The sequence below is a fragment of the Pongo abelii genome, chromosome 1, assembly GCF_028885655.2.
Source record: "Pongo abelii isolate AG06213 chromosome 1, NHGRI_mPonAbe1-v2.0_pri, whole genome shotgun sequence".
NCBI classification, from domain to species: domain Eukaryota; kingdom Metazoa; phylum Chordata; class Mammalia; order Primates; family Hominidae; genus Pongo; species Pongo abelii.
Window position 1 is genome coordinate 220,356,581 of NC_071985.2, and position 19,644 is coordinate 220,376,224.

Here is a 19,644-nt window from a genome sequence, read left to right on the forward strand (position 1 = left end):
ACAAAAAGTATGAACCCAGGTTTGTGTAATGGAATATCTTAAACATCAATAGGAGTCAATAGTCCTGATACCACATGCACACATGTATGGTCTTCTCCATCATTGGAAAAAGACAACAAAGTGGTAGAGTTATGCAGAGTGTAGCATTTGAGATGGAGATTTGAAGGTGACAGGAAAAGGATTTTGTAAGACATTAGCCTACATGTTGAAAAATGTTGGTTCATGTCAAATTTTTCTTTTTTTTTGAGGCAGAGTCTCGCTCTGTCACCAGCCTGGAGTTCAGTGGCAGGATCTCAACTCACTGCAACCTCCGCCTCCTGGGTTCAAGTGATTCCTGTGCCTCAGCCTCTGGGGAGCTGGGACTGCAGGCGCATGCCACTATGACCAGCTAATTTTTTGTATTTTTAGTAGAGACGGGATTTCACCAGGTTAGCCGGGATGGTCTCAATCTCCTGACCTCGTGATCCGCCTGCCTCAGCCTCCCAAAGTGCTGGGATTACAGGTGTGAGCCGCCATGCCTGGCCGGTTCATGTCAAAATTTAATAGGTATTCAATTGCATATGAAACTTATAGATAAAATTTATTTCTGTTTTCTTTAAAGCGTTTATTTATTTATTTATTTTTGATGTATTTATTTATTTATTTATTTATTTAGAGATGGAGTTTCGCTCTTGTTGCCCAGGCTGGAGTGCAATGGCAGGATCTCAGTTCACTGCAACCTCCGCTTCCTGGGTTCAAGTGATTCTCTTGCCTCAACCTCCCTGGTAGCTGGAATTACAGGTGGATGCCACTATGCCCAGCTAATTTTTGTATTTTTAGTAGAGAGGGGGTTTCACCATGTTGGCCAGGCTGGTCTTGAACTCCTGACCTCAGGTGATCTGCCCATCTCAGCCTCCAAAAGTGCTGGGATTACACGTGTGAACCACCGTGCCTGGCCTAAATTCATCACTTTTAATACCTCCTACATCACATGAGGAAGAAGAGCAGAAACACTTGAGTACTTCACGAAGGTCAAAGTTGGTATGAGTTTGGGTTCCAATATGATCAATTTCTGCTTCTAGGGAACCAAGCAGTTCAGGTTAAGGAAGGTCAGGAAACTAGGGTTTTCTCTCCCTCCAAAGAAAGCTTTACACATCACCTTAACTCAGAAAGCAAATCTCATCCCCGTGTTTTCACTTAGTAAAAAGGCATACTTTTCTAAAAATGGTCCAAATGTCATTTGGACTGCTTCAAACACAGGAATTTTCTAAACTGCATTAGAAACCTCTCCTCACAAATATTTTCCTTACTCCAAGGAATTTGCTGATATATTGGGTGTAAACTGGATATGGCAGCTCTGGTATCCACCAACTCTGTATCTAAGTCCACGCTGATCTGGATCTCAGCTTCTCCATTTTTATTTAAGGGTTTTATAGAAAATAATTTACCAGAGTTATCTGAAGTTCCATCAATATGGAGCCATCAGAAATGAACTCTAGCCAGGTGCTGGGGCTCACACCTCTAACCTCAGCACTTTGGGAGGCTGAGGCAGGGGGATCACCTGAGGTTGGGAGATCCAGACCAGCCTGACCAACATGGAGAAACCCTGTCTCTATGAAAAATACAAAATTAGCCAGCTGTGGTGGTGCATGCCTGTAATCCCAGCTACTTGGGAGGCTGAGGCAGGAGAATCGCTTGAACCTGGGAGGTGGAGGTTGCAGTGAGCCGAGATTGTGTCATTGCACTCCAGCCTGGGCAACAAAAGTGAAACTCCATCACAAAGGAAAAAAAAAAAAAGAAAGAAAAGAAAAAAAGAAATGTCCTCTAATCAGATCAAACAATGTCTGGGCCAAAAGGGTTCAGTCCAGTAAAGACCTGGTGCAAAGGTGGACAATTTTCATTCCAATGGCCTGACTGTTTCAAAGGTGATGGGCAACTCGAGCAGGGTTTCCCTGTTTACAACGAACCGAATTTGAGTTTTAATAGTAAGGGGAGCTCCCCTTGCTCTTGTCCCTTCAGCTGTTTTAGCTGCAAACACTTTATTATCCTTTGCATTCTTTTCATTCAGCATTGGGTACTTTTATGTTCTAGAACTCTCTTAAAATGTTCTCCTATGGTGACCAATTCGGCAATATCAGTAACTTCTTTTTTTTTTTTTTTTCTTTTTTGAGATGGAGTCTCCCTCTGTTGCCCTGGCTGGAGTGCAGTGGCATGATCTTGGCTCACTGTAACCTCCACCTCCCAAGTTGAGGCAATTCTCCTGCCTAAGCCTCCCAAGTAGCTGGAACTACAGGCATGCACCACCATGCCTGGCTAATTTTTGTATTTTTAGTAGAGATGGGGTTTCACTATGTTGACCTGGCTGCTCTCGAACTCCTGACCTCGAGATCTGCCCTCTTCAGCCTCCCAAAGTACTGGGATTACAGGGGTGAGCCACCATTCCCGGCCTTTTGTATTTTTAGTAGAGATGGGATTTCACCATGTTAGTCAGGCTGGACTCGAACTCCTGACCTCAAATGAGCCACCCACCTCGGCCCACCAAAGTGCTGGGACTACAGGTGTGAGCCACTGTGCCCGGCCTGGTAACTTCGTATGTTATGTTTTTCAGTCAGGTCACCAAGCTGTAGACGAAGTCCATTAATGAGTAAAGTTGTCAGAGCCCTTCAGTTCTAGCAGGAAATACTCCCAGTTATTATTATAGGACCAGAATGTTTTACAAAGGAAATTACCATTCTAGACTTGGAATCAAAAACTGATACACCTGTCTTCTGTTTACATGATTCAATAATAAACCAGTTGGCCAAGTGTGGCGACTCAAGACTAATCCCAGCACGTTTGGATGCCGAGGCAGGAGGATCGCTGGAGACCAGGAGTTAGAGACCAGCCTAGCCAACAGAGTGAGGCCCCATCTCTATAAAAATAAAAAAAATTAGCCAGTTGTGGTGGTGTGCATCTGTGGTCTCAGCTACTCAGGAGGCTGAGGTGGGAGGATTGCTTGAGCCTAGGAAGTTGAGGTTGTGGTGGATTATGATCACACCACTGCACTACAGCCTGGGTGACAGAGGGAGATCCTGTCTCAGAAAAAAAAAAAAAAAAAATAACAATGGACCAGTCAATCTTTCAGGGGAAGGCAGTGGGGATTGCTGCATCTTTTGGGTCATCCCTAGAAGTAGCTTTTGAGGGAATGATGTAGTCATTCATTTTTAGGCTTTCTCAGGTCCTAATACATGTGTGTCAACTGATATAAATCAGGTAACCCAGAGTCATAGCCTCCTGTGAGGATTCTAGTTTACTCAGTAGATCAGGTGCAGTAACTCACATCTGTAATCCCAGCACTTTGAGTCTGAGGTGGGAGGATCACTTGAGGCCAGAAGTTCAAAACCAACCTGGGCAACATTGCAAGACCCTGTCTCTGAAAAAATAAAAATAAAAAACCAACAGAAAATAATGCTAAGGAGGATATGGAGAAATGGGGACCTTGGTACACCGTAGTTATGTAAATTATGTTGGTAGTTATGTAAATTAGTACAGCTACTATGAAAAACAGTATGAAATTTCCTCCAAAAAATAAAAATAGAATTTCCCTCTCCCTCTCCCTCTCTCCCTCTCTCCCTGTCTCCCTCTCCCTTTCTCCCTTTCTTCGGTCTCCCTCTCCTTCTTTTTTCGGTCTCCCTCTGTTGCCGAAGCTGGACTGTACTGCCGTGATCTCGGCTCGCTGCAACCTCCCTGCCTCGGGCTCCTGTGATTCTCCTGCCTTGGCCTGCCGAGTGCCTGGGATTGCAGGCGCGCGCCGCCAGGCCTGAATGGTTTTTGTATTTTTGGTGGACACGGGGATTCGCCGTGTTGACCAGGCTGGTCTCCAGCTCCTGGCCTCAAGTGATCTGCCCCCCTCGGCCTCCCAAGGTGCTGGGATTGCAGACGGAGTCTCGCTCACTCAGTGCTCAATGTTGCCCAGGCTGGAGTGCAGTGGCATGATCTCGGCTCGCTACAACCTCCACCTCCCAGCCGCCTGCCTCGGCCTCCTAAAGTGCTAATATTACAGCCTCTGCCCCGCCACCATCCCATATAGGAAGTGAGGTGTGTCACTGCCTGGCCGCCCATCGTCTGGGATATGAGGAGCCCCTCTGCCCGGTGCCCCGTCCATCTGGGAAGTGAGGAGCGCCTCTGCCTGGCCGCCATCCCGCATGGGAAGTGAGGAGCGTCTACGCCTGGCCGCCCATCGTCTGGGATGTGAGGACCGCCTCTGCCCGGTCGCCTGGTCTGGGAGGTGAGGAGCGCCTCTGCCCAGCCGCCACCCCGTCTGGGAGGAAGTGAGGAGCGCCTCTGCCCGGCCGCCCCATCTGGGAAGTGAGGAGCGCCTCTGCCCGGCCGCCGCGTCTGGAAAGTGAGGAGTGCCTCTGCCAGGCCACCCTGTCTGGGAGGAGAAATTCTTCTGCCTTGGAATGCTGTTGATCTATGGCCTTTCCCCCAGCCCCGTGCTCTCTGAAACATGTGCTGTGTCAACTCAGGGTTAAATGGATTAAGGGCGGTGCAAGATGTGCTTTGTTAAGCAGATGCTTGAAGGCAGCATGCTCTCTAAGAGTCATCACCACTCCCTAATCTCAAGTACCCAGGGGCACAAACACTGCAGAAGGCCGCAGGGACCTCTGCCTAGGAAAACCAGAGACCTTTGTTCATGTGTTTATCTGCTGACCTTCTCTCCACTATTATCCTATGACCCTGCCATATCCCCTTCTCCAAGAAACACCCAAGAATCATCAATAAATACTTAATAAAAAAACAAACAAACAAACAAACAAAAAACGAACACAAAACAGCTTACTGCTTACACTGCTGGGCAGAGTTCTCTGAACCTCTCTTCTGGTTCTCAGTGCTGTCCCATTCATGAATTGTTCTTGCCTCAAATAAACTCTGCTAAATTAAAAAAAAAATTGAATTACTATATAAACCATAAATCCCACTGCTGAGTATGTATACAAAAGAAAAAAGAAATATATCCAAGAGATATCTGCAATTCCATATTATTTTTCTTTTTCTTTGTTTCTTTTTATTTTTGTGAGACTGAGTTTTTACTCTTGTTGCACAGGCTGGAGTACAGTGGTGTGATCTCAGCTCACTGCAACCTCTGCCTTCTGGGTTCAAGTGATTCTTCTGCCTCAGCCACCCAAGGAGCTGGGATTACAGGCGTGTGCCACTATGCCCAGTTAATTTTGTATTTTTAGTAGACATGGAGATTCACCATGTTGGTCAGGCTGGTCTCTAACTCCTGACCTCAAGTGATCCACCTGCCTTGGCCTCCCAAAGTTCTGGGATTACAGGCATGAGCCACTGCACCTGGCCTGCACTCCCATATTTTTTGCAGCATTATCCGCAATAGCCAAAATATGGAATCAACCTAAGTGTCAATCAACAGATAAATGGATCAAGAAAATGTGGTAAATATACACAATAGAATATCATTCAGCCATAAACATGAATGAAATCCTGTCATCTGCAACAACATGGATGGAACTGGAGGGCGATTTGTTAAGTGAAGTAAGCCAGATACAGAAAGACAAACATGGCATGTTTTCACTCATATTTAGGAACTAAAAAACATGAAACTTAAAAATGGAAAGTAGAATGATGGTTATCAGAAGCTAGGAAGGATAATGGGAAACAAAGAGTAAGAAGGGCGCGGAGGCTCATGCCTGTAATCCCAGCACTTTGGGAGGCCAAGACGGGGGGATCACGAGGTCAGAAGATTGAGACCATCCTGGCTAATATGGTGAAATCACGTCTCTACTAAAAATACAAAAAAATTAGCCGGATGTGGTGGCATGCACCTGTAGTCCCAGCTACTCGGAGGCTGAGGCAGAAGAATGGCATGAACCCAGGAGGCAGAGCTTGCAGTGAGCTGAGATCGCACTACTGCACTCCAGCCTGGGTGACAGAGCAAGACTCCATCTCAAAAAAAAAAAAAAAAAAAAGAAGGGGATGGTTAATGGGTACAAAGCTGCAGTTAGGTAGGAGTAAGATCTAGAGTTCAGTAGCACCATAGGGCAATTCATGTTGACAATAGTTCATAGTAAATTTCTACATAATTAAAACAATGGAATTGGAATGTTGCTAACACAAAGAAATGATAAATTCTTGAGATGGTGAAAACCTGAGTTACCCTGATTTGAACATTACTCATTTTACACTTGTATCAGAATATCAGGCCAGGTGCTGTGGCTTATGTCTATAAACCCAGCACTTTGGGAGGCTGAGGCGGGTGGATTACCTGAGGCCAGGAGTTCAAGACCAGCCTGGACAACCTGGTGAAACCCCGTCTCCACTTAAAATACAAAAGTTAGCCCGGTATGGTGATGGGCTCCTGTAGTCCCAGCTACTCAGGAAGCTGAGGCAGGAGAATTTCTTGAACCCAAAAGGCAGAGGTTGCAGTGAGCCAAGATTGTGCCATTGTACTCCAGCCTGGGTGACAGAGGGAGACTCCATCACACACACACACACAAAAAAGAACATCAGATGTATCCTGTAAGTATGCACGAGATTTATATATCTACAATAATTTTAAAATTAGAAAAATAGTAAGACTAGGCATGGTGGCTCATGCCTATAATTCCAGCACTTTGGGAGGCCAAGACAGGAGGAACACTTGAGTCTAGGAGTTTGAGATCAACCGGGTCAACACAGTGAGCCCAGGTTCACCTCAGTGAACCATCACAGAGCTTCCTGGCCCACATGGGGCAAATTCCAAAGAGATTCTCAAGGCAGTGCGGGAATGCTGCCTACAGGTCAGTGCCCTGGTCTCTTGTGTTTCTTGATAAGGAGAGAAGGGAGATGTTATAGGAAGATATCTCATTGGTATGAATTAGCTTTCCAAAAGATGTATTTTTCTATTAATGTGGACTAGAAATATTTAGAATATGTAATATGCATTTTTCTAAAAGGGAAATTGGACAGAACTACTTTAATTCAGTGAAACCCACCAGCCACCTTGAGGACAGGCAAGGCTTGATCCTGCAATACACACTGTAGCTATTCCCTTCAAGGTCAGGGGGCAGCCCCTGGTGCAGTGAAGCCATTTCCTGGCATGGCCAAAGATCAGAAATGGATTCCACTGGATCTGCCCATTAGGAGTGAGCAGGGTCTCAGTATCTGGGGAGCAGTGAGGGCCCCTAAGAAGAGGGTAGATTTCAGTGGCTCATCATCACTGCCCACACAGAATGTTCCAGGCTGCAAGTGTGCATCCTTTGTGAATGAACCCAGTGAACAGGCATGGGAAAAAGCAAGGAAGAAACAGATGACTGAAGGGAAGTAAAAAATTGGTGAGAATTAATCAAAATGATCACATTTCAGTTTTGATGCCTTGATTTGCTGCAGCTGAACCTCAGTCACAGACAACTTAGTACCTCTCATCAGTAACTAGAGATTTCTGATGTATAAATAGCTAAAAGATTGATCAATCATGGAAGACACCAGAAAGTTTCCATTCAAGTTCCATTTATTTTTGACATTTTTAAATAACCATCCTTGAGAGGGTAACTCCTGCATCACTCTAGAACTTCAGGTTCCATTTCTGAGTCTAGGAAACAGGTCCCTGAAGGCCTCATCGATGCCAAGTCAGCATTTTCACCCAGTCCTGCCCCCAGCTGAGTCACCTTTGTTTTTCCAACCACAGTCAGCACGTGCCTGAAACACATGGCTGTGTGCTTCCTTTAAGATGCACCTGACTGGGCCCAGCTGCTCATGTCTGTAAACCCAGCACTGTGGATGGCCAAGGTGGTTAGATCACTTGAGGTCAGGTGTTCGAGGCCAGCATCCTCCAACATTGTGAAACCCTGTCTCTACTAAAAATACAAAAATTACACTTTGGGAGGCTGAGGTGGGTGGATCACAAGGTCAGGAGATCGAGACCATCCTGGCTAACACCGTGAAACTCTGACTCTACTAAAAATACCAAAAATTAGCTGGGTGTGGTGTCAGGCACCTGTAGTCCCAGCTACTCGGGAGGCTGAGGCAGGAGAATGGCGTGAACCCGGGAGGCGGAGGTTGCAGTGAGCTGAAATCGTGCCACTGCACTCCAGCCTGGGTGACAGAGCGAGACTCTGTCTCAAAAAAAAAAACAAAAATTAGCTGGGTGTTGTGGCACATGTCAGTAACACCAGCTAATAGGGAGGCTGAGGCAGGAGAATCACTTGAACCTGGGAGGTGGAGGTTGCAGTGAGCTGAGATTTTGCCACTGCACTTTAGCCTGAGGGACACAGCGAGACTCCATCAAAAAAAAAAAAAAAAAAAAAAAAAAGCACCTGTGTCCTAGATTTTAGTGCCCAAGGGTCCAGAAGAAAGCGTATCCATCCCACTAACCAGGCCTTCCCTAAGAGCAAAGATGGAAGTCCACTTTCTCAGATGGCCATGAGCCACAGGAAGGGCAGGGGACGGGACCAAAAAAGATCCTCTTGGGCTGCCTGACTTCCCTGAGTGTACGCATCAGCTCAGCCCGAATTGGGGCAAGGATCTCCCAATTGACATGACCCCTGTTGTCAAGACACTCCAGAGGGGCAGGGTACAACTCCAGGCCTAACTTGCTCAGCCCGCCTGTGTGACGCAGTAGGTCTTTCAGAGCATTCGTGGAGGTCTCATTTCCGTGAAAGTAGAAGGTGGTGAGCTGGGAGCAGTGGCTCAGGGCAGGCAGGAGGACCCTGAGTTGGGAGTCCTGGATCTGACAGTCCTTTAACGTGAGGATCTCGAGAGTAGCAGCAACTTTCTCTAGCAGAGCTCTAAGGGGCTCAGGATTGGTGGTCCACATTAGGATATGAATCAGATGCAGCTCCTTTAGCTGACTGAGGCTTGGGTACTGAGACAGACACTCCATGTCCCGATCAGCTAGGTAGGCATGACAGAATATAAAGGCCCCCAAGGGGTTCTTGAGGCACCTGGGGAGAGCAAGAAGTTAGTTATAGACAATGGTGCCAGTTAGAGGAGGGGGTTGGGAAAAAATCTCAATGGTAAACTTGAAGTGGGTATTGAGTAATTCTGCACCTTACTACAACACAGGTGTTATAGTAACTGCAATGGGGAAGCCTGTTTCACCCAAACACAAGTTTGTTCCTGTCATCAGATGATGGTCTGCATGCAAGGTGCTGCCTGATGAAGGTTCAGATCATTCAGGGGCAGCTCCATTTTAGGCTCAGTCCTTTCAGCCTCACTTGTGTGATTGGTTCAAGGCCACAAAATCTTTAAAGCCTCTTTACTTCATCTTTCAGCAGTCAACCTCAGCTCTGGGCCAGAGGAGCCCAGTGGGAGATGTGCACAAAGAACTCAACTGAGCAAGGTCTAGGGACATCAGCTAGGGCCACCTGCCTGCAAAGGTTCCCTGACATGCCCATGTCTGCAAACCACCTATCACTTTATACCACTCTCCTGCCTACTCCCTCACCTCCATCCAAGAAGCACGCTTTTCCCATGTCAACTACTTTTCCTGGGGTTCAAAAGGACGTTTTACAGACAGGGAATTAGAGACAGGATCATTGGTATTTACTAAGCTGTGAGGACAGAGCTTCTACTGTGAAATGCACAGGTTTGATGCACTTTCCCTTCTTTCATATGCTCCTCTATATGAAGAGTAAGTTTCATCATATTAACTTCAAACACTTTTCCTTAAAAGGAATTCACAAATGCACCCTCCCTAGATCTGAACCCCTGACTAACTAGCTCCCTACAAATCTCTCTGTGTAGCATCTACCCCAGGCCATCCCTCTGCCCTTATTTGAGTGGTCTTGTGATACCCACTTCAGGATATAGAGCACTGAACAGCATAAGGCATTGGCATACTAGTGTCCCATTCCCTGTGACATCATCAGTGGCTGGCACAGAGTAGATGCCCACTAGCATTTACTGTGAAAAAGAAAAAAAGTCTGTGGTGTGGTCTGCAGAGAAAGCTCACCATCATTTCTTACCTGAGCAGGTGCTCCAGGTGCTCTTTGATATTACTGATCTTTCTTATATAAAGCATCTGAGGGTAGTACAGGCAGAGGAATGAAGAGTCCAAGTCAGGAACGAACTGCTGTTGGCCGCTTACATATAACTCATCGTCATAACCGAAGGCTAAAAAGAGTTTGCGAAGATTGCTCATCTGGCTCAAGTAAGGGGCAAACTTTCCTGTTTTATTCAGAGAGCACTTTCTCTTAACTTCCAACTCCTGGATACTGTCTGGGTATACCCTTTTCAATAAATTTCGGAAACTTGAAGTGGGCATTGAGTAATTCTGCAACTTATTACAACACAGGTGCACTAGACCTCTTCTGTAGTGGATCCACCCACAGAGGTAGCTCAGGCATTCATCCAGCATACTTTCCTTTAGGCAGAGGTCTATGAACACCTTTAAGGGCTGGCGCTCTCCCATCCTTGGACAGTCCTCCACTGTCTGCCTCTTACTCATGGCCTCTGGGGAGCAGGAGAGGGCCCTGGCTCCAGACCATATGGTCCAGAAATTCTCATCAACATCCCGCAAATCCAGCACTTGAAGTTTCCACCTCCTGTGAGTAACATAGGGGAAAAGCTCAGAATGTAGGCAAGGACCCACCCTTGACCTGAACTTTCACTCCACATCCAGGACATCAGTCAGCTGCTCCTGTCCTCAATGCTCCTCCTTCTGTCTTTTCTCCATCCTGCTCCCCCTTGGGTTCTGCCTGGTTCTCACTTCTAGAACCTTTACCATCCACTGGGAGAAAGCAGGTTCTTGTTTCCTCAGTGGACCCTGTATGTTGAGCAGTCCTTTCCCAGAGGATCTGGGCAATGGTCAAGGCCTCTCATGGGCACCATCAGAAGCCTCTGAGCCACCCTAGCTCCCCAACCCCACCACTCCTCCTGAGCCCACTGTCCCTTCCCTGGATGCCTGGACCCTTCCCACTAGGCCACCTGAGTCACCTCACCTAGGGCGAAGCTTCTGGGCCAGCAGTGTATCAAGTCCCTTCAGCACAGCTTGCAAGGTCTCCAGATGAGGTGTCTTCATCAGGGATCCCAGAGGGAGGCGTACGAAGGGCCAGGCCTGCACCATCAGCTTCAGGGCCTCACAGTGTCTCATGCTGAAGGCCTCCATGAACATCAGAGGGAAGACTTCCCTGGGCAGCTCGTCCAGGGTGAAAATGGTCAAGAACTGGTTCCTCAGCAGGCTCTGCCCTGCCAGCTGCAGGAGTCTGGATGGGGACTGGAGGCTCATTCTGACAAATCTGCAAGGAAAAGCTCTAGAGGACAATCCAGTGAAAAGGCAAGTTTCTCGGGCCATTCCCCATCAACCCGCACTTCTCCTAGGGCCAAAGTCATTTCTCTAGCATGTGTGAAAGAGCCCTCAGTTTACTCCAATTCCATCTGCAATAAGTGGCCACAGAGGCATAGTTCTGCCCTTCTGGTACCAAGAAGAATGTGTCCCAACCTCTAAAGAGCAGGCAAGATCACTCCTATAGGGTCCATGAATTATTAGCCACTGTTCCACCAAACTGATAGCACTGGGAAGTGTTAGCAAGGATCTTTGAAGCTCAGATCTCCACTTTTTTGAGGAAAAAAATGTCTTCTTGGCCGGGCACGGTGGTTCATGTCTGTAATCCCAGTATTTTGGGAGCCTGAGGTGGGCGGATCATGAGGTCGGGAGTTCGAGAGCAGCCCAGCCAACATGGTGAAATACCATCTCTACTAATACAAAATATTAGCCGGGTGTGGTGGTCCATGCCTGTAATCCCAGCTACTTGGGAAGCTGAGGCAGGAGAATCTCTTAACCCAAGGGCCAGAGTTTGCAGTGAGCCAAAATCTAGCCACTGCACTTCAGCCTGGGTGGCAGAGTGAGACTACCTCAAAAAAAAAAAAAAAAGTAAAGAGAAGCCAAGCATGGCGGCTTACAGCTGTAATCCTAACACTTTGGGAAGCCAAGGCAGAACAATCACTTGAACCCAGGAGTTCTAGACCAGCCAGGGCAACATAGTGATAGCCCACATTTACTAGACTCTACTAGAATATAAAATAATTATCTGAGCATTGTGGCACATGCCTATAGTCTCAGCTACTCTGCAGATGGAGGTGGGAGGATGGCTTGAGCCTGGGAAGCAGTGGTTTCAGTTATCTGAGATTTTGCCACCACACTCCAGCCTGGGCAACAGAGAAATACCCTGTCTCAAATAATAATAATAATAATAATAATAATAATAATAAGAACAACAATAATAATAACACACTTTGGGATTGAGTCTAGGGGAAGAAATGGATCCTACATTCAAAACAAAGACTCTACCCTCGAAAATAGTGTATGGGGCCAGACATGGTGGCTCATGCCTGTAATCCCAAGACTTTAGGAGACAAGGTGGGGGGTTTGCTTGAGTCCAGGTGTTCCAGACCAGCCTGGCTAACAAAGCGAGACCCCATCATTATAAAAAAATTTAATAGAACATGGTGGAAGGAATATCTTGATAATTTTAGTAAAAAACAAAGCCTATCTTTCAAAATCACAATAGCATTCCTGGGTGGGGTGACTCTTGCCTGTAATCCCAGCACTTTGGGAGGCTAAGGGCTGGCAGATCACATGGAGCCCAGGAGTTCCAGACCAGCCTGGGCAATATGGTACAACCCCATCTCTACTAAAAATACAATTAGCCAGGCCTCATGGTGTGGGTCTGTAGTCCCAGCTACTGGGAAGGCTGAGGTGAGAAGATCCCTTGAATACAGGAGACAGAGGTTGCAGTGAGGCAATGATCACACCACTGCAGTATAGCTGGGTGACAGAGTGAGACTTTAACTCTGTAAACTGTAAATTAAGGGCACACAATCTACAAACTTTAAATGTCAAGGAATGAGATATTAATTAATTGGATTCTTTTTTTTTTTTTTTTATTGAGACAGAGTCTATTGCCCAGGCTGTAGTGCGATGGCGTGATCTCGACTCACTGCAACCTCCACCTCCTGGGCTGAAGCAATTCACCTGCCTCAGCCTCCTGAGTAGCTTGGATTACAGGCATGTGCCACCATGCCCAGTTAATTTTTGTATTTTTAGTAGAGAAGGGGTTTCACTGTGTTGGTCAGGCTGGTCTCAAATTCTTGACCTCAGGTGATGCACCCACCTTGGTCTCCCAAAGTGCTGGGATTATAGGCATGAGCCACTGTCCCTGGCCCAATTGGATTCTTTTTTAATTCTTTGGTTAAGAATTTTGAAATGACATAAAACAAAGCACAAATAAATTTTTTTTCCTTTTTAAGGCAAAGTCTTGGTGGGTCACCCAGGTGTGCACCACCATTCCTGGCTAATGTTTGCATTTTAAGTAGAGATGGAGTTGGCCTCACGTGATCTGGCTGCCTTGGCCTTTCAAGGTTGCTGGAATTACAGGTGTGAGGCATCATGGGAGTCTCAGCTACTTGGAAGGCTAAGGAGGGAGGATCAGTTGAGCCTGGGGGGCAGAGGTTACAGTGAGGTGAGGAGTTTGAGAGCAGTGTAGCCAGCATGGCAAAATCTCATCTCTACTAAAAATACAAAAATTAGCTGCGCATGGTGGCAGGTGCCTTGTAATCCCAGCTACTTGGGAGGCTGAGGCAGGAGAATTGCTTGAAGCTGGGAGGCAGAGGTTGCAGTGAGCTTAGATCGTGACACTGCACTCCAGCATGGGTGACAGAGTGAGACTCCTTCTTGGAGAAAAAAAAAAAGAACTTTGAAATGTGGCAGGGCCCAGTAGCTCATGCCTGTTATTCCAGCACTTTGGGAGGCCAAGGCAGGTTGATCACTTTAGAGGTCAGGAGTTCAAGACCAGCCTGGCCAACTTGGCGAAAACTTACCTCTACTAAAAATACAAAATTAGGGCTAGGCAGAGTAGCTCACACCTATAATCCTAGCACTTTGGGAGGCCGAGGCGGCCTGATCACAAAGTCAAGAGTTTGAGACAAGCCTGGCCAACATGGTGAAACCCAATCTCTACTAAAAATATAAAAATTAGCCAGGTGTGGTGGCAGGTGCTTGTAATCCCAGTACTCGGGATGCTGAGGCAGGAGAATTGCTTGAACCTGGGAGGTGGAGGTTGCAGTGAGCCGAGATTGTGCCATTGCCCTGCAGCCAGGGCAACAGAGTGACTCTCCATCTCAAAAAAAAAAAAAAAAAAAAAAGAAAAGAAGAAGCTTATCGAGCCCTGAAGCAACATGGGAAAAAAAAATACAAAATTTAGTCAGGCATAGTGGTGGGTGCCTGTAATTGCAGAGAGTAGGGGGGCTGAGACAGGAGAATCACCTGATCCAGGTGGCGGAGGTTGCAGTGAACCAGGTCGTGCCACTGCACTCCAGCCTGGGTGACAGAGCAAGAGTCTGTCTCAAAAAAATAAAAGAGAACTTTGAGATGGCATAAACTAAAACAGAAATAAAATATTTGGAGAGTGGCTGGGCATGGTGGTTCATGTCTGTAATCTCAGCACTTTGGGAGGCTGAGGTGGGTGAACCACGAGGTCAGGAGTTCAAGACCAGCCTGGCCAACATGGTGAAACCCTGTCTCTCTAAAAATACAAAAACAATTAGCCAGGTGTGGTGGTGGGCGCCTGTAGTCCCAGCTACTTGGGAGGCTGAGGCAGGAGAATCGCTTGAACTTGGGAGGTGGAAGTTGCAATGAGCTGAGATCATGCCAGTGCACTCCAGCCCAGGCAACAGAATGAGACTCTGTCTCAAAACAAAAACAAACAAACAAACAAAAAAATATATATGTGTATACATATTTGGAGTGTAGATAAAGCTGTATTAGAGGAAAAATCAAAGCCTACATCTGTTCATTTGAAAAACAGGCAGGAGAATTCTCTGTGTTGTCTTGACCTGCCTGTCATCATCTGGACTGTCTGACTGTGGGTCATAGGAGTGCCCTTTGTGGAGGTCCCTGACTTACCAGATCTGGACTCACTTTGCCGTGTACTCGGATCTCGTGGAGAACCAAGCGCTAACTCCAGGCACCACAGCTCTGCGTCTCTTCTGGGGGTGCTCACAAGCTTTCTTGAACCTTTCTCATCACACCTCCCCTTTTCAACCACCAGCTTCCCATCAGAGGGTGATGCCTGATTGGATTTCTGAAGATCCACCCAGTTAAGCCTGTGAATTCAGGTGTCCATTCAATCCCTTGGATATCCTAATCATGAAACTGAAAGTGTTGGGATTAGGATGCAAGTCAGGAATTCATTTTGATAACGTTGATCCAGCCAAAGATCTCTGAACCATAAAGCTTTCAGGTTTTGTTTTTCTGTCTAATCTCAGGAGCAGATTGAACCTTTCCCTCTCTCAAACTCAAAAATAGGAAGGTCACATATTAGCACAACTCATTCGCTGTGGAGGTCATTAACAAATGAATTCTTGACTTCCACCCTAATCCTAACAAACACTGATGGAATTTACTAAGGGACTGACTGATAAGGTGGGTGGTGTGTGCCTGTAATCCCATTGAGCAATTCATATTGAGGAATTATTTTCTTATTTTGCTGAGAATATTTTTAAAATCTTGAATGAGTCATTGAATTTTTTCAAATGTTTTTCCTGCATCAATTAAGATGATCATTTTCTGGTGCTTTTATTCTATTTATTTGTTTAAATACATTGGTTGAATTCAAATGTTCAACTAATTGTGCATTTTTTATTTTTATTTTTGGGAGACAGAGTCTACTCTGTGGTCCCGGCTGGAGTGCAGTGGTGTGATCTCAGCTCACTGCAACCTCCATCTCCCGAGTTCAAGCGATTCTTCTGCCTCAGCCTCCTGAGTGGCTGGGATTACAAAAGTGCACCACCATGCCTGGCTAATTTTTGTATTTTTACTAGAGACAGGGTTTCCCATGTTCCCCAGGCTGGTCTTGAACTTGTGATCTCTGGTGATCTGCCCACCTCGGCCTCCCAAAGTTGTTGGGAGTGCAGGCGTGAACCACTGCGCCTGACCCAGTCATGCATGTTTGGTTGATATTCAAATGTTAAAACCATTTTCATTGTCCCTTTGGTCATTTTTATAAATTGTTGGAAGACACATAGATGGGTGGGATTGGAAGGAGAAGAGTGGAGAGACAGGTGGCCCTAAGGTGGGTGGAACGTACATATGCCTTCATTTTACTGAGGACTAAGAACTGAATTTTTTATCTTGCCCAAATTCCTAAGGAGTCTACAGAGTCATGCCCCGAAATCATAAATTCTCATCAGATGAGTTTTTTTTAGCCCTGTATATGGCAACTTACTTTCCAATCTGACTCTGGCATAACATCCTGTGACAGAGGAGAAAGTCAAGATATTTTGTCCCAAGGCATGTTTCTTTGCCATATCTTGAAATGGCCCTGCAAAGCTGTCCTTTATGGAGGAAAATCTGCATCTGTAAAGAATCTCTATTAACACAGCTAGATCTTTTTCTTGCAGGCCCTCCCAATCCTGAAGAGATGAACTGTCTGGCACCTTTTAAGGGTCTGAATAGTAAACATTTGTCATCTGTTGTCTCTAAGGGTGGCCACTATAATACTTCAAAAGAACCTTGGTCTCCACAATCTTTTATTTCACCCTGACCATTTCCTTTCTATGGATCCAGGGTCTTTAGACAAACTCAACCAATTGTCAACCAGAAAATGTTTAAATTTACCTATAGCCTGGAAGCCCCCCACCCTTCAGTTTTCTCTCCTTTCTGAGCCAAACCAATGTAATTCTATTCTTTTCTTTTCTTCTCTCTCTCCGCCCCCCCCCCCAACCTTTCTTTCTTTCACATGCATTCTCACTCTCGCCCAGGCTGAAATGCGGTGGTGTGCTCTTGGCTTACTGTGACCCCTGTCTCCTGGGTTCAAGTAATTCTCCTGTCTCAGCCTCCCAAGTAGCTGGGAATACAGGCACACCATCACGCCTGGCTAATTTTTGTATTTTTACAAAAATTAGACGGGGTTTCACCATATTGGCCAGGCTGGTCTCTAACTCCTGACCTCAGGTGATCCACCCACCTCCGCCTCCCAAAGTGCTGGGATTACAGGCGTGAGCCACTATGCACACGGCCATGTATTTCTTTTTTCTTACTTTCTTTTATTTTTCAGATGGAGTCTCACTCTGTCGCCCAGGCTGGAGTGCAGTGGTGCAATCTCAGCTCACTGCAAACTCCACCTCCCAGATTCAAGCAATTCTTCTGCCTCAGCCTCCTGAGTAGCTGGGATTAAAGGCGTGTAGCACAATGCTAGGCTGATTTTTGTATTTTCAGTAGAGATGGGGTTTCAGCATGTTGGCCAGGCTGGTCTTGAACTCCTGACCTCAAAAGATCCACCCACCTCAGCCTCTGAAAGTGCTGGGATTACAAGCGTGAGCCACAGGGCCCAGGGGACTGGCCATGTATTTCTTAGATGTATTTAATTGATGTCTCATGTCCCCCTAAACTATAAAATCAAGCTGCGCCCCAACATCCTTGGGCACATGTTCTCCAGACCTCTTTTTTTTTTTTGAGATGGAGTCTTGCTCTGTCACCCAGGCTGGAGGGCAGTGGCACGATCTCGGCTCGCTGTAAGCTCCGCCTCCCGGGTTCATGCCATTCTCCTGTCTCAGCCTCCCGAGTAGCTGGGACTACAGGCACCCACCACCACACCCACCTAAGTTTTTTTTTTGTATTTTTAGTAGAGACGGGGTTTCACCATTTTAGCTAGGATGGTCTCGATCTCCTGACCTCATGATCCGCCCGCCTTGGCCTCCCAAATTGCTGGGATTACAGGCATGAGCCACCGCACCCGGCCTCTCCAGACCTCTTGAGGGCTGTGCCATGGGCCATGGTCATTCATATGTGGCTCAGAGTAAATCTCTTCACATCTATTACAGAGTTTGACTCTTTTTGTCAACATTACTATTATATTTTTTGACTGCATACATATTACATGTGTGTATTTATTATATACAGTGTTCTGTTGGTATGTATCATTTATTTTACTACTTATTTATTTTAAGTTTGGAAGGGAGAGCTTTATTTTTCATAAAAGGTGGCCATGGCCAGGCAAGGTGGCTCACAGCTGGAATTCCAGCACCTGATCCAAGTGGGTGGATCACCTGATATCAGGAGTTCAAGACCAGCCTGGCCAACATGTTGAAACCCTGTCCCTACTAAAAATACAAAAATCGGCTGGGCATGGTGGCCAATGCCTATAATCCCAGCTACTTGGGAGGCTGAGGCAGCAGAATTGCTTGAACCTGGGAAACAGGTTGCGGTAAGCCGAGATGGCACCACTGCACTCCAGCCTGGGTGACAGAAGGAGACTCCATGTCAAAAAAAAAAAAAAGAGTAGCCAAGTGTCGGATGGCCACTCTGACGGGAGGAGCAGCATCAGGCAGTTGGTTGCTATGAGTGGTAGATTCTTAAAGAGCTGGTTTCTGTTTCACCCTTAAGGAAGAAAGGCTAATGGTGGTTAGCAAGGGAAGGGGTATAGTGAAGCATGTGGACTCCGCCACCCACCATCTCGTTCTCCTTGAGAACTCAGTTTTCAAGGATAACTGGGGGTCCCTCTTAACCAACAGGGAGTCTGTTTCTTCAGTTAGGGGGCTTAGAAATTCACTGTTATTTCTCATTTCTCCCCCTGTTCACCAGGATATGCCAGAAGCAGCATCAATGGCCAAAGTTTTAATTTGTCTCATGTGGATGACAGGGTGGCGGAGCTACCTGCCTCGGTCCACCCAGCACGTAGGTGGGACTCCTATGGAGAGTGAGATTCAGAGCCAAAAGGCTTACAGCCAATTAAAGCATCCTAGGCCAGATGAGCATGGTGGTGGGCAGGCATGCATCAACCCTTAAAACCTTTTAGGCAACATAAGCCTCAAACCAAAGCCAAAAAGCAAGGTTACAAAAATTGACTTATATATAAGTTCTACGCATTGAGCTACTGCAACCTTGGTTTTAGTTAGACTTGTAGCAATTAGCTATAAACAAAAACATTTCCCTTAAACCACTTAAGGTAAGGAATTTAGAGACTTCTGTGTCTCACAGCGTTTTTTGTGGTCTCTATTGTAATCTGTCCTAAAGTGGCCAAAAAATGTCTTCATCATATCTCTATTTGCATAAATCCAATAGTGAGAACAAGTATACCCAAAAGGCTTTATCACCACCTGTCTTGATATCCTCTTGGTGATTCTCCTTAATGCTCTAGAAAGCAGGAATTTTTCCATAATTGGAATGGATGAATAATGACCCAGGAGGAAAAGTCCCTCAGTTGCCAACTGTTAAGGCATCTGTGTGCCCATTCTTTGTTTTTTTTTTTGGATACGGAGTGTTGCTCTGTCACCAGGCTGGAGTGCAGTGGCACAGTCTCAGCTCACTGCAACCTCTGCCTCCCGGGTTCAAGGAATCTCCTGCCTCAGCCTCCCAAGTAGCTGGAAGTACAGGCATCCCCCACCACACCCAGCTAATTTTTGGTAGAGACAGGGTTTTACCTTGTTGGCCAGCAATAAGGAAATGATTCAGAACAACTGGGCTCCCAACTAAACCCACCCTCAAGCCTGGAACCTCGGCCCTAAGTGAAAACAGCTAACCCAATTTTTCTGCCCAAATGATTGCCCTTTTGGCCTTCCCCACACCCTATCCTGGGCCCATAAAAAGACCAGATGGCAGAGCAACACAAGCGGCTGCTGCAAGTGGTTGGGGATGCAAGATGCTGAGCACTGGAATACAAGTGGATGAGCATTAAAGCCTACAGAGAG

The 19,644-nt window shown here is 46.4% G+C and overlaps 1 protein-coding gene across 1 annotated transcript; it reads right to left on the bottom strand.

The window, feature by feature from the left end:
• Positions 1-8,215: 8,215 nt before the first annotated feature.
• LOC100438068 (PRAME family member 17) lies at positions 8,216-11,211 on the bottom strand. Its single transcript, XM_024238427.2, has 3 exons — positions 10,899-11,211; positions 9,924-10,502; positions 8,216-8,900 (listed from the first exon to the last, which is right to left on the bottom strand). Exons 1-3 carry the CDS (start codon positions 11,183-11,185, stop codon positions 8,342-8,344), a joined length of 1,425 nt encoding a protein of 474 aa, XP_024094195.2. The 5' UTR covers positions 11,186-11,211; the 3' UTR covers positions 8,216-8,341.
• Positions 11,212-19,644: the final 8,433 nt, after the last annotated feature.